The sequence below is a fragment of the Quercus robur genome, chromosome 10, assembly GCF_932294415.1.
Source record: "Quercus robur chromosome 10, dhQueRobu3.1, whole genome shotgun sequence".
Lineage (NCBI taxonomy): Eukaryota > Viridiplantae > Streptophyta > Magnoliopsida > Fagales > Fagaceae > Quercus > Quercus robur.
In genome coordinates, this window is record NC_065543.1 from 3,383,254 (window position 1) to 3,400,523 (window position 17,270).

The 17,270-nt window shown below is 35.8% G+C and overlaps 1 protein-coding gene across 2 annotated transcripts; it reads left to right on the forward strand.

Annotated features, from left to right (window-relative positions):
• The first annotated feature begins 341 nt into the window (after positions 1-341).
• Positions 342-11,146, forward strand: LOC126704391 (integrin-linked protein kinase 1-like). Of its 2 annotated transcripts, XM_050403380.1 has the most exons (12): positions 355-1,114; positions 2,076-2,150; positions 2,240-2,344; positions 3,225-3,310; positions 4,973-5,093; positions 5,752-5,831; positions 6,064-6,126; positions 6,239-6,354; positions 8,198-8,283; positions 8,668-8,792; positions 9,421-9,552; positions 10,830-11,146. In XM_050403380.1, exons 1-12 carry the CDS (start codon positions 662-664, stop codon positions 10,834-10,836), a joined length of 1,449 nt encoding a protein of 482 aa, XP_050259337.1. In that variant the 5' UTR covers positions 355-661; the 3' UTR covers positions 10,837-11,146. The 2 variants fall into 2 exon arrangements, with proteins under 2 accessions (XP_050259336.1, XP_050259337.1); XM_050403379.1 differs by lacking the exon at positions 10,830-11,146 and having other exon boundaries at positions 342-1,114; positions 9,421-10,127.
• The last annotated feature ends 6,124 nt before the right edge of the window (positions 11,147-17,270 follow it).

Consider the following 17,270-nt stretch of genomic DNA (forward strand, 5'->3'; position numbering starts at 1 on the left):
ATTTACGTTCCTAAAATCTAATCTTGAAATAGAAACAAACCCGTAAAAACGATATCGACGTAACTGTCGTGGCACAAGAAACAATACAGAAGTTGACGTAAAATATGGATCCAAAAAAACAAAAAACAAAAAAATTAATAATAATAACGACTGTTTTCCACTCACCCAAAAAAAAAGACACCATATCTACCCTTGAAAATTTAAATCGCACTATTACTACCCATTACCCATATACATAAGGTACGGCATTGCAAGTAACACGAAGAACCAACCGTCAACGTTTGCCGCGTTTTATACGTCTGGTTCCAGCTCCTAATAACAAACAAACAAAAAAACAACACTTATTTATTAACGGCCTTTTTTTCCGCTCTATTTGTGTGGAACTAACGAGTACAAAAAATTAAAACCATCTCTCTCTCACTCTCAACCGCTTTACTTGGATCTCAAAACCTCTCCACTTTCTCAAATCTTGTCTAATTTTATTTTCACAAACTCAAACTCTCCCATTCATTCTCTCTCGGTATCGAGAGCTCTCGAGAAATCAATCTGCTCTCGATCCGAGTTTAAATAATATCATAGTGTATCATATCATATTATGTAAGTGTAAAATTGTTGTTTGTATTTAAGTATTGGAATTAGAATTTTTTTTTTTAAAAAAGTAATGGAGAATTTAGCGTCGCAATTGAAGCGAGGGATATCGCGGCAATTCTCGACGGGTTCGCTGCGGAAGACGCTGAGCCGGCAGTTCACGCGGCAGGCTTCGCTGGATCCGCGGCGGAACAATCAGCGGTTCAGCTTCGGACGGCAGTCGTCGCTGGATCCAATACGGCGTGGGGGCCAGGGAGGAGAGAGCGACAGCGGGGACGGGGAGAGCGCGGACCTCACCGTGCCGGAGAACTTGGACGCGACGATGCAGCTGCTGTTCATGGCGTGTAGAGGCGACACGAAAGGAGTGGAGGATTTGTTGAATGAGGAAGGGATTGACGTGAATAGCATTGACTTGGATGGGAGGACTGCGTTGCATATTGCGGCGTGTGAAGGACATGTTGAGGTTGTTAAGCTCTTGCTCAGCAGAAAGGCCAATATTGATGCTCGTGATCGCTGGGGGAGTACGGTACTAACTACTCCCATTATCTTTTAGTATTTTTTTAAAAAATTTTATTCTAAATTAATTATTAATTAATTAATTAATTACGTGTGCACGCATTTATGAGTTTTGAATTCACAACCTTTCTATTAGTTAAGGAAGTGTCATTTGAGTTAGAGCTTATTTGCAGGTTTTTTTTTTTTTTCTTTTTAAATTACATTTTTTTAATTTTAATTTTTTTTTTTGGTTTTTGGGGGTGGGTAGGTGGAATTGGTTAATTACATTTTGTTTATATGTGGTTTGGGTTGAATTTAATTTGTGGAAACTTGGTTTAAAAAGTTGTACTTTTGGTAATTTTTCCTTTAAAATGTGGGTTTTAATGATTTTGAGCTAATTTTTATTAAGGAATTGTAGATGGAGTGAGCAAAGTGCATCTTTTTAGATTATAGGTTGGCACACCAAGTTTGTTCTAAACTATAGATGGGTAAAACATAATTATCCTTTTTTAAGGTGGGGGTGGGGGATTCAATGAGCATTTTTGTATATGTATATGTTTGATAGAATTCTAAGTTTGGATTCTTCACAATTGGGTCAAGAAGCATGTATGTATTCAGGTTCTAAAGACTACATTTTACTTTAATTGGTTTTTGTGTCTATGGTCTTCATGCTACTGCATATTGACCGCCTAAGTGACACATAGTTCCCAACTCGATCTATGTTCTGTGCATGTGGGTTCATTCTGTGCATATTGGTTTTTAATTGGGTTTCATTTTGTCTGTCAGCTCGTACACGCACGCACGAGCACGCTCAACATACATTTGTATGTTAATCCGAGTTGCTTTCATCTTTTACTTTCCGTCTTTTGGCCATTCTATAGATTGAGGGAGAACTAAATTTTGCAGTGTTATGAAAGGTGTCCAATTAATGTCTTCTCTGCTGTCTTTCCTTTCAATTTGGCCTTTATGTTAAGCGCTCTTTATCTGGACAGGCAGCTGCTGATGCTAAGTATTATGGACATATGGACGTTTACAATATTTTAAAGGCCCGTGGAGCCAAAGCACCGGTACAATATGAATGTTTTATTTATTTACTTTTTATGTTAGACTTCATGCCTGTTAGAGATTTATAAATTAGTATTCTGCATACTTTTAGAAAACCAGGAAGACACCAATGGCTGTTGCGAATCCTCGAGAAGTTCCAGAGTATGAGCTTAATCCACTCGAGCTTCAAATTCGGAAGGGTGATAAAATTTCAAAGGTATGGTCCTGTTCCCTTAACTATCAGTAGATTGGTGATGTTTTGGAAACTCACATGTAGTTCTCTTTAATCAGCACTGATTTGTATGGGAGGCATAATGATGCATATAGGCTGCTTTTTTTTTTTCTTTTTTTTTTCTTTTTTCTGTTTTTTGAGGGAGGGCTGGGGGCTCTTTGAAAAAATTTTCAAGGAATAATTTGTTCTTGGTGCATTGCTCTATATCATGCACGACTCTTTGCATCAGTTTTTGTAAATTTTGTAAGTGGTCAACAAGCTGCTAATTTGTCATATGTTGAGATATCTGTTGAGAAATCATATTTATTTTAACTTGTGCAGCATGCTCCATATGCTAGAAATGATTTCTCTTGTTAGTCCTGGAAAGTGATAGTCATTGTTTGCTTTAATCATGTAGTATACAACTTGTCCATGATAACCTGGAATGTAAACTTTAGGAGATATATACCTATTCTTCCTTAAGAGTGTATCTGGTTATTACTTGTAAGGCCACTATGCCAATGATGGTGTGTGAACCTAATAGCTTGATGTATGCTGCAATGCTAAATTGTCAGACAAATCTTGCTTGTATAGGTGATTTAATTCTTTCCTTTTCAGAGTCATATTGTGTTATGATATAATGTTTGCTTGCTTCTTCAATATTATCCTTAGTTCTACTGTCCATGGATTGAAAATTCTTTAAAAAAATTTGCAAGGAGAATGCTTTGTATCTTGATAAATCTCTGGATGTTTCTTCAATCCCTTCTTTTCTTGAATGTTCTGTTTGTGATAATTATTCTCTCCCTTCAATATTATGTTAAAATTGAGCTAATGAAGCCATCTGAAATATTTTTATGGATAACTTTGTTCATTTATCTCTTTGCAGGGAACATATCAAGTGGCTAAATGGAATGGTACAAAGGTATCCGTAAAGATACTTGACAAGGACAGCTATTCTGACCCTGAGAGCATGTATGCTTTCATCCAATTTTGAGTGTTTTCCTCCTATATGTAGGATTAGTCCTTAAAGTAGCTTATTCAAGTATTCTTTAAATCCTAATATAAACTATTAAGACTCAACTTCACTTCTGTTCCGTTCTAAACTATATAGGATCTCACTTTATAGCTAGCATAATTACATTATTCATTTTTGTTCTGACAAGGACCTCTGTATTGCACCCTGATTCTTGTCTAGATTTTCATTTACATTGCAAAATTATTTTGCATTTTGGGAAGTAGGAAGGTCTAATAGGGGTTTAAGTTGCAAAGGATCAAAGGCAGATCAAAGTTTATATGGGTAGAAGTGATTACAAATGATATGGTCACCAAAGATGTAACCAAGTGGATGACTTTAGATAGAGTTGAGTGGCAAAATAGAATTCAGGTAGTGGAACACAATTAGTCAGAGGACTCATGTAACTGATGTCTATCATTTAAAAGAAAAGCTTAGTTGACTTCACATGTCACAAAGGATGGGCTAATGCTGCTTTTGTGTCTAAATATGATTTCTGATTTCAGATTACTAGGGTGCCTTGATGATGTACATAAGTAGATTACTTGCTCATGCTATGCATGGATGTGGGATACTCCTGGAATAGGGGAACTAATATTTTTGACATTTTATTTTTGCATTTAAACCAATCAAATACTGGTTTTGATTTACAATTATTCCCTTGTTTGTATGGATTTCTAAAGAATGAAAATCTGGGGAAGATTTTGAAAGCCAAAAGAGCCAAACCATGAATGCATATATCCTTCAATCAATGGAGGTGGTAAGGCAAATTCATAGGATCTTTGGTGCTATGGAAGCTGATGAACTATGTGGATTTTTTAATGACTATGTGTTGGTGATCTTGTCTCCCCCAAGGAATTTCCAAGGGACAGTAAAAGAAATTATTTTCTTCTTGTTCTTCTTCCCCCCCCCCCCCCCCCCCCACCACACCCCCCCCCCCCCCCCCCCCCCCCCCCAAAAAATGAATATGAACTTGCTTTGGGGCCAAAAAATCTGAAGAAGGGGAAGAGTATAAAGCCTTCAGTTACTTTCTGGACATACAACCACTTGTTTTTTTATATCATCTAGGCATCTAAAAAAGTGCTATAATGACACATATTTTTCCTCTAGGAGTCAGTGAAGGACTTGACTTACTGTTTATTTTCTCTTATATTCTTTTCTGGCGTTGTTTGAGTCATTCTCTGGAAGTTGGCAGTATTGTCATCTTTTTGGTCGCTAGGCCTTTTATTGATAACTCGGCACCAACTGATAGAAAGCTTTAGATTAGTTACTTTCCTGATCTAACTGATTGTCACATTCTTCACCTTGAAGTGACTGAACATGAACTATAAGTCTCTGTATGCAGCACACACTTTATTTTTGTCATGAGTACATTAGCTATCCAGTGTCATGGTGTACAGACTGTTTTCATCTTGTTTGTCAAAGTATGCGACTTTGTTCAGTCAAACCATTCCAAATAACATTACTTATATTGTTTATACATTTTTTTTTTTTTTTGTTAAAGTTTATTTATGGTTAATTAATAGAGTTTGGTTCAGCAGGATTATTAGATTTCTTGGTTTTTTTTATTAGGTAGCTGTAGGACATTATTTTGACATCCTTATTTTTCTTACTTTTAACAGAAGTGCTTTCAAACATGAGCTTACATTGTTAGAAAAGGTCCGGCATCCTAATGTGGTTCAGTTTGTTGGAGCTGTTACCCAAAACATACCCATGATGATTGTTTCAGAGTATCATTCAAAAGTAAGCAAGTATCTCTCTCTCTCTCTCTTCCCCACCCTCCTAGGGTGAGGATGGGGAATATGCATGTGTTTCTGTGTAAAGATTATTTTTTGGTAGCATATGAACACACTAACTAGAGTGGAGAAAAGTAGAGTAGAGAAGGAGGAGACTTGAATAGTCTCTCCCTTGCTAAGTGGATGCTTATCTAATACATTCAACTCTTATAGTTGCCATGTTCAACAACTACTTTCTGTTTTGAATTGTAAGCCTTCTTATTTGGAGGTTGTGATATTTTATTGTTGCATTTTAATTGTCATGTTGCACTAGTTTTCTATTTTTCAGTTGTGGCCTACTATAGGTTTAACTCCCTTTTTTCCTCTCTCTCACTCTCTTCTGATCAAATCACAGATTTTGAACCCATAACATTCATTCCATACCAGTTGCAGATAATTCCTTGTCCAGGACACCTGTGGATTACTGTGAAAATGAAAATCTTTTGGGAGGAGTTTTTTCTTGGGTTGATTAATTTTTCTCTACCCAGAATAGATTTAGCCTACTTTTTAAAATTCTGAGGAATGCTGCATTGATTTGTTAGAAATTTTCACTTTTTTTTTTTTTTTTTTGAATTTAAATATTTTAGTCAAAATTTGACATTGCTTATAATGGTGGTGATTTTCAGGGTGACTTGGCATGTTACCTTCTAAAGAAAGGGCGTCTCTCTCCATCCAAAGTTTTAAGATTTGCTCTTGATATTGCTAGGCATGTCCATCTTGCTGTAATCATATTCTAAAGGCTTTGTGGATGTTATCTTTTGAATAGAAAAGTGACCCCTGCTTCTTGCATATATCATACACATACTAATTTTCTAAGCGTGCCTTTTGTTTTTAATTGGCACATATCTACGAAATTTCTCAAACTGTTTATAGTTACTTAATATTTTTGACATAAATTTCCAGCTTATTCATGTTCTTGGTCAAATTTGTCTTATCAGGGGCATGAATTATCTGCATGAATGTAAACCAGATCCAATCATCCACTGTGACTTAAAGCCAAAGTAAGGCAACCAAATGCAAAAGTTGATTTGATGGGTATTGCAATTGTAAACTGAAATTGAGTTTTTCTTGTTGGGATATACTTTAATGTTAAAAATTTTGGTAAGGTGCCAGAAATATTTTGCTCGATAATGGGGGTCAGTTGAAGGTTGCTGGATTTGGATTGCTCAGATTGTCAAAAATGTCACCAGACAAAGCAAAACTAGTGCAGCCAGGGGCTGACCGTTCAAGTAAGTTCTTGCATACACCATATCATGAAACTCCTGCATTTGATTTTTAGTATACTTTATTGGACAGAGCATAATGTGCACTCTAGATAAAATTGTCTTTTCTTTTGACAGTATGAATATTAGAGTGTAATCTTTTTACGGATTCAAAATCCATTTGGTTTCTCAGACTCTGTATTTTGAACATCTCGTTGGCCTAGTGTAATACACTCCTTGAGCTAATTTAGAAAGATGAAAACAGAATTTGAACTAAGAGAGGTGTCTTGATTTAGTCAAGTATTTGAACAAACCAAGATGGTTTGTAAAGTCCTTTTTGATTTGTTAAAAAGAGTTGGAATTGTTACCGTTTGCTGCTAAGGAGTTCTTTGTCATGAAAAACTATTTCTTCTATGTTTTTGTTTGTTTGTTTTTTATTGGATAAGTAACAAAGTTCTATGGATTTTCTTATGGATATTGCATGTTCTTGCTAAATTGAATAGAATCACAGTTTAACACTTGTAGCCAAAATGCCAACTGTGAACAATTATGCTTATCCAATCTAGTGACCCAAGACTACAATGTTGATAAATGCGCCGGGTGCACTTAAGTGCAAAGGCCTCTTGGAGCCTAGGCACAAAGCGCAGTACCTGATTAAATTGAAGAGCGCATTTTTGAAAAATCATGTAATAAATTTGAAATTAATTATTAGTGGGCAATATAACAATCAAGTTATCAAATAATCTTATAAAATTGAAATATAATATTTAATTGATTCTTTTGTGCTTTACACAATATGTACAAATATGTTATTTGATAGCCATAATCAAAATCAAGACGTGTATTTCATGGTTGAATCCAATATACCCAAAATAAAAAGGCAAAAAAGTACTAGAATGGGAAATAATGGTTTCTATGCCACAAAAAAAAAAAAAAAAAAAAAAAAAAAAAAAAAGAAGAAGAAAAAAAAAATGCGTTGCAATCCTAAAAGAATATAATCATCATCCTCATTAAGCATAGGACCATTATCATTAGCATCATTAGATTTGTAACGCTCATTATTTGCCTCATATACTTCATCCAAATTAACAGCCTCTCTCTCATGAGGAGTGTTGTGAACTAGAACTTGAAATTGTTGCCCTCCCTCGTGACTTCATTCCTACTTGAGTCGCCTTTGATTGGGATGATCCATATGTGAAGTGTGTTCCCCGAATGCATTTACTGTCTAGAATTTGTAAAGGCGTGGAGGGGTGGGCTTAGGTGAATGATATGATACCATAAAATTGACTTGTGTATGACAAATCCATGGTGTATATCAACACCACCAAGATCTTATTGCTACATTGCATCTGGTTAATTTTTTTAAAATAAATAATATTATTCTTTCACACTGTACTTCCATTTTGGATTTCCAGCATTCTCTTAGTTTCTCTCGTTGTTTGGTTGTAATTGTTTTAGATACTTTGTGTTCACCATCGTGAACATAGGAGTTCTTGTTTCTTTTTCTATTATTTCTTAGTACTTATCAAAAATAGTAATAATAATAATAAAGCGCACTTTAGGTGAGCTTTTGCAAATGTGCTTGTGCATAAACACACTTTTACCAACAGTGCAAGACAGGCAATTTGTTATTAATAGAATCTACCCAACCTGGAATATTAAGTATATCCCTTCTTTAAATTTTTGTTTTCTTTCAATTCCATTGATGAAAATGCTATTTGGTTTTAATGTATGCACTAATTGATGAGTAATTGGTTGTAGATATTATTTGTTAATATATACTTGATGTACAATACTAAACATTAATTACTTGAGAAAATCTGGGGTTAGCTGCTATGGGCTCAATTAATTATTTGTTTTATTGGTTCAGACTTATATATGGCACCTGAGGTTTACAAAGATGAGATATTTGACAGAAGTGTGGATGCCTATTCTTTTGGTCTCATTTTGTATGAGGTACTTTTCTTTTCACAATCTTGTTTACGAGCTAAAATGCTTAATAGGTTGTCATGTTTAAATACTTAAATCCAAAGAAGTATTTGGGATAATTTTCACTTTCTCAGTTTCTTATATCTTCATTCCAGGTATGTTTTGCTTTTTCTTTAACCCATTTTCTAGCTGTGAATGACTTCACTTGTAATATCTTTGTAAGTTTATATATTTGATTCTGTTTTGGGAGATTTAATTGGTTTGGCATGTATCTGCCTCTACAACATGAAGGTTTTTTTTTTTTTCCTCCCTATTGTTGAATATGTCAGTAGGATATTTATCTCATAGTTTTATGTTGGTGGCTACTCATTATTAACCACCTGTTTTTTCTACTTTTTTTTGATGGGCTAGATGATTGAGGGTACACAACCTCTCTGTACCAGGTCTCCAGAAGAAGCTGCAAAAGTTTTGTGTTTAGAAGGAAAGAGACCACCATTCAAGATCAAAGCAAAAAGTTATCCTCCAGATCTAAAAGAGTAAGTTTGATTGTCTAGATAACTCACCAAATTTGCAATATGTCAAGATGTTTAACTTTCTTCGCTGAGATGCCCCTTCCTTATAATTCTGCATTTGAGAATCGATTTTCTTTTGCAAGTTTGATGAAATTTGTTAACCCAGTAATAGGGTCTTTTAAAATTGGGGCAATTCTTGAACATTCAGTAAGCTTGTAAGGTTTTTGTTGGCAATGCTTTGTTATTGGGATTTAAACTGCCTAGACAGTTGCTTGAAAATCCAGGTTTGGTATGGGTCTTTTTCATGGATGAGAGAAGAAGGGTTTATGGAGGTAGTAAGACCATTGGGTGCTTGGCAATTCATGGATATTCTCTGTCACTCCCATTCATGGAGTTCTATTTGATATCCTTCTTGTTACTAAGAAGATTTCTTCTAATTTGACTTCCTCAATTTAACAAGTTCAAAATACGTGTTGGAATTTCAGTGCAAGTCATGCTTTCAACTTATGAAAACTTGCAGAGCTTTCATTTTCTTTCAGTATAAAATTTTTATGAATGTGATGAATAATCTTTGACAACCTCATATGGAATTTATTTTTTCTTGTTAAATTTGAGAAGTTCTGCCTTTTGATACGTAATTTTACATATGCAGGTTGATTGAGGAATGCTGGGATCAAAGAGCAGTTGTTAGGCCAACTTTTTCTGAGATTATTGTACGGTTGGACAAAATAGTAGCAAATGGGTCAAAACAAGGATGGTGGAAAGATACTTTTAAGCTTCCTTGGTATGTTTCTCCTTCCAATTATCTCTAATAATTAATTTGTTGTATTTTTTTGACATAAATAATCCATATCAAGAATCTTGAAATATTTGATAACCATTGTTGAGCTTACAGGCAGAATTAGCCTTCCACAGTTATTGAAAAGCAAATAAATCTTGCACATGCTTAATGAATATCCAAGGCTCCTAGATGTGGGTCAATTTGTTGTAAAACTTTTTTGTTTTTTCTCTCCCTTTCGTGTCACATTGAATTTGAGATGCAGTATAATAGAACTGGTGTGGAATGTATAATTTTCCAAAAAATACGTTCTCCTAGAAGGAGGAGCTAGGGGTCAAAAATAGGGTTTTGCATTTCAAATTCTAGGATTGGTACTCTAGAATCAAGCTTGTTTGCAATACTTATAGGGGCATTAGAGTGGAAGAATGAAGTGAGGAAGTCGTATTTTTGGATTTTGTTTATACGCAGATGCAGTATATATTTAAACAAACCCAAGTGAGGGTATTTAGTCATTCGCCTGATAAATTGGGCCACTTGTACAAATTACTCATGGACAAATTTCACTACTGAAAGTTGAAACATGCTCTTCAAGATAAACTTAACAGATTTTCAGGTGACCATGGTAATCCAGTAAATATTATTAAATGTGTGAAAACACAAGCAAAGCAAAGGAGCCCATTGAATATTCATTCACATGATACACAGGTGACAGTACAATGAAGTATGACAAATGAGATGGTATCTGTTAACTTATTCAGTCTCATATCTATTCCTAAACTTACCACCCCAAAATCTCCACATACCATGACTTTTAGTAATAAATTATCTATCTCATTCAACCAAACTAATAATCATGCTCAGGGCATATCCTCTAGGAAGGGAGCTCTTAAACCATGATATGGATGTTGGAAACATTTGGCCAAGGAGCTCTAGCTTAAATTGCACCTTCTCCTAGTGGAAGGTTTGGTTATGGGTTCAAAACTGACCATGTGCATGTTTAGCTTACCTAAAAAAGAAGATAATATGTGGAAAATATGACAGGAAGATGTAGTTGTCTCTCGGCCGTGAATCCCCTGTTTCAGCAACCTTATATATATGATTATTGATAAGAAAAGGTTGTGTTCTTAAACTTATCTTATTTGGAGTATAGGGAATGAGTATAGAACACTGATGTAAGATGTGAATTCTTGTGGATTACTCAATGCACTTTAGCTTATCTGTAATTCAAGAGGTTTTTGCTTTTGATTTCTTCCCCTAACATATAATGATGCAATTATGTGCAGGATATAAGAGGCGGCACTCAATATCATAGGAAAAGGAAACGAGAAAAACATTAAGGGATTTTATTGGACTCGAGGAGTTTTGGAGCTTACTATTGCACTATTCCCCTTTTCAAATTTATTCAGAGTGAGAGAGCTTGAAGAAATCAATTGGATAAAGATTGGATAAAGATCCATAAAGGGGATTAAAAAAAGTCCCTCATTCTTTGTCCTCTTCAGGAGCTGGGACAGTCCCTTTCTATGTATAATGTGTGAAAGAGCTTTGTTTTAGACCATATGTTTACATACACAGATAGTAATAAATTTTGTTGTTGCATACAGAGACTTTTACTACCATAATTTGCAGCTAAAGGAAGAAAATCTAGAATATTAATCAATTGCTATGAATTGAAAACCTAGACAGGAGTCATAAGAGCAGAATTTGTAATTTAATCATTTTTTTTTTCAATTGTTAAGTTAATCACACACCCAAAAGGTCATATTTGATCACCTAGACAGCCTAGATTCAATTTGATAAAACTTGCATTTTCACTCCATATGATGCTAAAATTCTACTTAAACAAAAGAAAGAGGCTTCGGTTGAATCATTAGAATGTATGATAGAAGAGAAGCAAGGAACGAGGTAAGGAGCTGTAATGGTGCACCATGAGTTTCTGGAATACATGTCAAGGCTTTCAATTTTAGCACTTTTTAGTACCATTACTTCGGTAGAGCAAAAAGTCTTCATATCTAGCTTATTTGACCTTTTTGTCATTTCATTTTTGCTGGAAATTGATTATCGATTAAAGTATGAATTCACATTGAAAAAAAGTGAGTTTTTAGATAGTTGTATGGCAAAAGCGAAATTAAAAAGGTAAATGAAAAAGTTGACGGTAAATAGAATCTTTCATTTCAACTTCCATATTTGATATTACTCTTTTATATTCTTGCAAAAAGTATAATCTACTCTTTTGTTTTTACAAAAAAAAAAAAAAAAAAAAAAAAAAAAAAAAAAAAAAAAAACAAAGTATAACTTATGATTTAGTTGTGATTTACACTATACTTGAAAGTTTGATGGGAGAGGAATTGAGACTTGAGAGGATAAGAGAGAAAGAGAGAGAGATGAAAAGACATGAGAAGAGTGTGGAGTGGAATAGATATGAGATACTTTTCTCGTGTTTGAATCTTTTAAAATTTGAAAGAAATGGGGGAAAAAGAAAGGTTGAGGGGTGGTGTAGGGGCCTTTTTTACGTATTGTGCATTGGGTTGAACTGCCTCCTGCGGTAATGAGCCCGAATGTTTCTGAGTAAGGGAGTTAGGGTCAGTCCAATTGTAACTCAACTTGGGCAGGTTTGTGCACAAATTATGCCTCATCTGCCAGGAGTAGGATTACGGTAAGCAGAACTGTTTCAGATGAGTTACGGTAGGCAGATATAATAATAACAGCAAAACAGAGTACTCTAACTATTTAAACAAAAATGGCCAAGTAATTCCTACTTATAAAACATGAATACAATTTTGATAATGTCATTTACAGAGAGAAATAAAGGGGAACGAAAATAATATGAACTAATCAAGAAACGGGCATAGAATCAAGTTTTAAGTTTGGTCCGCCGAAGCAAAACCAAAGAGGGGAGAACGCCTCTTCTCAATGCAAATAATCTCCTAGGAAAAAAAGATCCTATCGTGGGGATTAATGGTTTTGAGGGAGTCGGACCTGAATGGTTATTGCCCAAAAGGAATCCTTGTTACGTTTTGGAAGAGAGCAATATTTAAAGGGGGAAAGAGAGAAATCGACCTACTGGTGCATGCTCATTGTATTATCTCTCTTTTTTCCTTAATTTCCTCTCTTCTTTCCTCTGTTTTCTATCTTTTCTTTCTCTTTTTTTCTTTTTTACTCTATTTTCTTTACTCCGTGACTACACTCTGTTTTTCGATCTCTCTCCCAGGGCATAGCAAGGGTCCTTTTATAGTGTCTACCGTGACCAGTTTTTTATCACTTTGCCCCTTAACCGCCTTTATCTGATCTGGGCGTACTTGCCAATCACTAAAGGGCTTGTCTGTGTGTCACTTACCCTTGCCCGACAAAAGCAGGTTTGTTTCATTCGTCAGTCCTTCGTAGCACTCTTACCTGCCATGGCATAAATGCTTTCTCTCTCTACCCTCAAGGCATGCACCTAGCGGTTCCCCTCTCATCCTTGCCTTTTTTGGGTGGTCTGTCATCCCAGCAGGACATACCTCCTAAAAGGGTTTGGGCAGGAACCACAAAATAGGCCTTTTCCCCTCTCCCCACCACCAAACCATACCCCCTTTACCTCTTACCTCTGGCCCATGGCCCCATCACGTCCCATATTGGCTGGGTACAGGTTGGTGGTGCCTGAGCCTTGCGCGTGCTTTCCTTTCAGATATGTCTAAAAGTCTGTCTACTGCTCATGTGTTTGCTATGATCTGGAGACTCTCCCTCCGTGTTTTCTGACCTCTTATGTGAGCTTTTCTTTGGTTTCCCACTCCACTCAAGAGCTGGACTTTGTCCGATGATGGGCCTTACATTTTTTTGGTCCACTCTCAGTTTTCTTTATTTCTTGCAACGTTGTATTGTTATTCCTGCCGTAATAACTTAATCCTACTGGACCTCTTTTGGGCCAGCTGTTTATTCCTTCTCTCAGTGGCTTGTCATGGCCACTGTTTTGCTTTTACTTATAGGCCCCTATGTCCCTTTGGGCTTTTCTTTGGGCATTCATGGCTCGTTTGCTTTCATTGGGCTTCCCTGGCCCAATAACCTTAGACTCATCCTTGGGGTTCATGGGCCTGTCATAAATTCCTTATTCTCTTAGTTTGCATTGCCTTGGGCCTGCGGTAGCCCTTTCTCGCTTTTTTACCTCATACACTGCCTATGGAATGCTATTTCTTTCTTTCCGGGTTTCTTTGAGCCCACTTGCCTCTTCAAGACCCATTTGTTTATTTGTTGGGCCTGTGATTTATTATTCTTGCCGCTTAGGCCTAATGGTTTTTGCTATCTATTTTGTTAATTCCTTGTTATCCTTATTATTGGGCTTTCTTTCTGTCTGCCTGGGCTCTCACAAATGGCCCTCAACAGGTGGAAAAGATAAGAAATGATAAATATTAATATAGGAAGAAATCGACAAATATACCATTAATTTATTGAACTCTATGTTTATAAAATAATAAGGGCAAAATAGGAAGTAAATATACCAAATCTTTATTTTACTAACAACCAAAATCCCTCCTCCAAATTCCTCCAATTTGGGAAATTAAAAATAAGAAACTATATTAAAGCCTTTATTCTTCCCTTTATAAAAATAATAAATATAGGTATACAATATTTCCTCCAGTGGAGGGACAAATCTCTCCCTTAGAAGGTATTGCCCGCTTTAGGTAAAGACTCTCATGGATTTGCTCAATCCCACATTGGAGAGAGACGCTTCCCACCCACAGCATATATGCATCAGCTCATATGTGGGGTGTATGTGAGTTCATGCATATATGTTGCGGGTGGGAGGCGTCTCTCTCTGATGTGGGATTAATGGATCCATATAAAAGTAATTTTAATTCAATCACAACTTATACCAAGTTGTGAAATTTTTTTCCTAACATTATTATTTAAAAAAAATAACATTATTATTTTTTTTCCGTTAATTTTTAAGCTTGATATGATCCATGAGCTTGTTTTTTGCTAATATGATACATGAGGCTCTGGATTTCAGGTTCTTGACCATTCCCGTTCCCAAAATACTTTGCTTTACTATGTTTGGACTATTGAATTGTTGGTTGAAAATTATTGTAGTTACTAATTAAGAGTTCTTCTAGAACCATAACTTTTGTGCCACAAACTCTAACATGCAAATTGTTAAGTAGTGGCAGCTCCACTTGTGAGTGAGGGTGGTCATAAGACTATCCTAATTGTCAATAAAAAAAAAGTTTAAACTAATTTGTTTTTCCTAACCCACATGATAATATTGAGAATTGGAGTTAAAAAAAAAAAAAAAAGAGTAATATTATGCCTACAACATTTTTACAAAAATTTCACAAATAATCCTAGGTGGCAAATTATTATTGGTTTTAAATTGAGTCCATTATTGACATTACTTTTTTATCTATAAATAACAATTTATTACCTATGATTTGTTGTGAAACATTGTGAACTTAAGATTTCTCACAAAAATAATTTAGTGCAAAACATAATCCTTGTGAGGGCCTTTTTTGTGTATTGCGTGTTAGGCTGGGCTACCTCCTGCGGTAATGGGCCAAAATGTTTCTGAGTAAGGGAGTTGGAACCGGTCCAACTGTAACTCAACTTGGGCCGGTTTGTGCACAAACTATGCCTTGTCTGCCAGGAGTAGGCTTACGGCAAGCAGAACTGTTTCAGATGAGTTACGACAGACAGATATAATAATAATAACAAAACAGAGTATTCTGATTATTTAATAAAAATGGCCAAGTAATCCATACTTATAAAACATGATTATAGTTGTGATAATGTCATTTACAGAGAAAGTAAAGGAGAAAGAAAATAATATGAACTAATCAAGAACGGGCACAAAGTCAAGTTTTAAGTTTGGTCTGCAGAAGCAAAATCAAAGAGGGGAGAACGCCTCCTCTCAATGCAAATAATCTCCCAGGAAAAGATCCTACCGTGGGGATTAATGGCTTTGAGGGAGTCGGACCTGAATGGTTAATGTCCAAGAGGAATCCTTGTTATGTTTTGGAAGAGAGCATGATTTGAAGGGGGAGAGAGAGAAACCGACCTACTGGTGCATACCCATTGCATTATCTCTCTTTTTTTCTCAATTTTCTCTCCTCTCTTTTTCTTTTCTTTCTCTTGTTTTCTTTTACTTTGTTTTTTTTTTTTTTTTTTTTTTTTACTCCGTGAATACCCTCTGTTTTTCGATTCCTTTTTTAGGGCATAGCAAGGGTCCTTTTATAGTGCCTGCTGTGACCAGTTTTTTATCACTTTGCCCCTTAACTGCCTTTGTTTGGTCTGGGCGTACTTGCCGACCACCAAAGGGCTCGTTTGTGTGCCACTCACCCTTGCCTGACAAAGGCAGGTTTGTTTAATTCGTTAGTCCACCGTAGCACTTTTACCTGCCACGGCATAAATGCTCTCTCTCTCTACTCTTAAGGCATGCACCTAGCGATTCTCCCCTCAACCTTGTCTCTTTTGGGTGGTTTGTCATCCTAGCAGGACGTACCTCCCAAAAGGGCTTGAGCAGGAATCACAAAATAGGTCTTTTCCCCTCTCCCTACCACCAAACCATACCCCCTTTACCTCTTAACTTTGGCCCATGACCACATCCGTTCCATATTGGCTGGGTACAGGCTGGTGGTGCTTAGGCCTTGCGCGTGCTTTCCTTTCAGATATGTCTAAAAGTCTGCCTACTGCTCATGTGTTTGCCGTGATCTGGAGACTCGCCGTCTGTGTTTTTTGACCTCTTATATGGGATTTTCTTTGTTTTCTTGCTCCATTCAAGAGCTGGACTGTGTTTGATGATGGGCCTTACATTTCTTTGGCTCGCTCCTTAATTTTCTTTATTTCCTGCAATGTTGTATTGTTATTCCTGCCGTAATAACTTAATCCTGCTGGGCCTCTTTTGGGCCAGCAATTTCTTCCTTCTCTTAGTGGCTTGAAATGACCACTGTTTTGCTTTTACTTCTGAGCTCCTATGTCCCTTTGGACTTTCCTTTGGGCATCCATGGCCCGTTTGCTTTCTTTGGGCTTTTTCGGCCCATTTACTAATTCCACACTCCCATGGGCTTTTTACTAACTTCATTGGACTTCCTTAGCCTAATAACCTTATTCTCATCATTGGGTTCATGAGCCTGCCATAAACCCCTTACTCTCTTAGTTTACATTACACTGGGCCTGTGGCGACCCTTTCTTGCTTTTCTACCTTATACACTGCCCATGTGATGCTATTTCTTTCTTTTTGGGCTTCTTTTCAAGACCCATTTGTTTATTTTTTGGGCCTGTGATCCATCATTTCTGCCGTTTGGGTCTAATGGTTTTTTGCTATCTATTTTGTCAATTCCTTGTTGCCCTTATTATTGGGCTTTCTTTTTTTTCTGCCTGGGCTCTCACAAATGGCCCTTAACAATCCTTATCTCTTTGAATAAGAAAAATAAATGTCTAAATAACAAAAATAAAAATTAGCTTAAATAATAACAAAAAAAACCCAAGCAACAAAAAAAATTAGGGCAAATATTCAACAAATGAACAAAATATTCAATAAAAAACTCATTAAAAAAACCAATATCATTATTTCAGGCCCTCTCTCACTTTAATATTCTTATCTCAACATTTTCTTTTTGCTTTTCCATTTTGTTAGCAAAAAAAAAAAAAAAAAAAAAATTATAAAATTTTGTATATTTGCATGTTTCTTTTTTGTGTGTGATGACTATATATTCAAGTTTTTTATTTTAATTTTTTTATATAAATATTTTGTATAA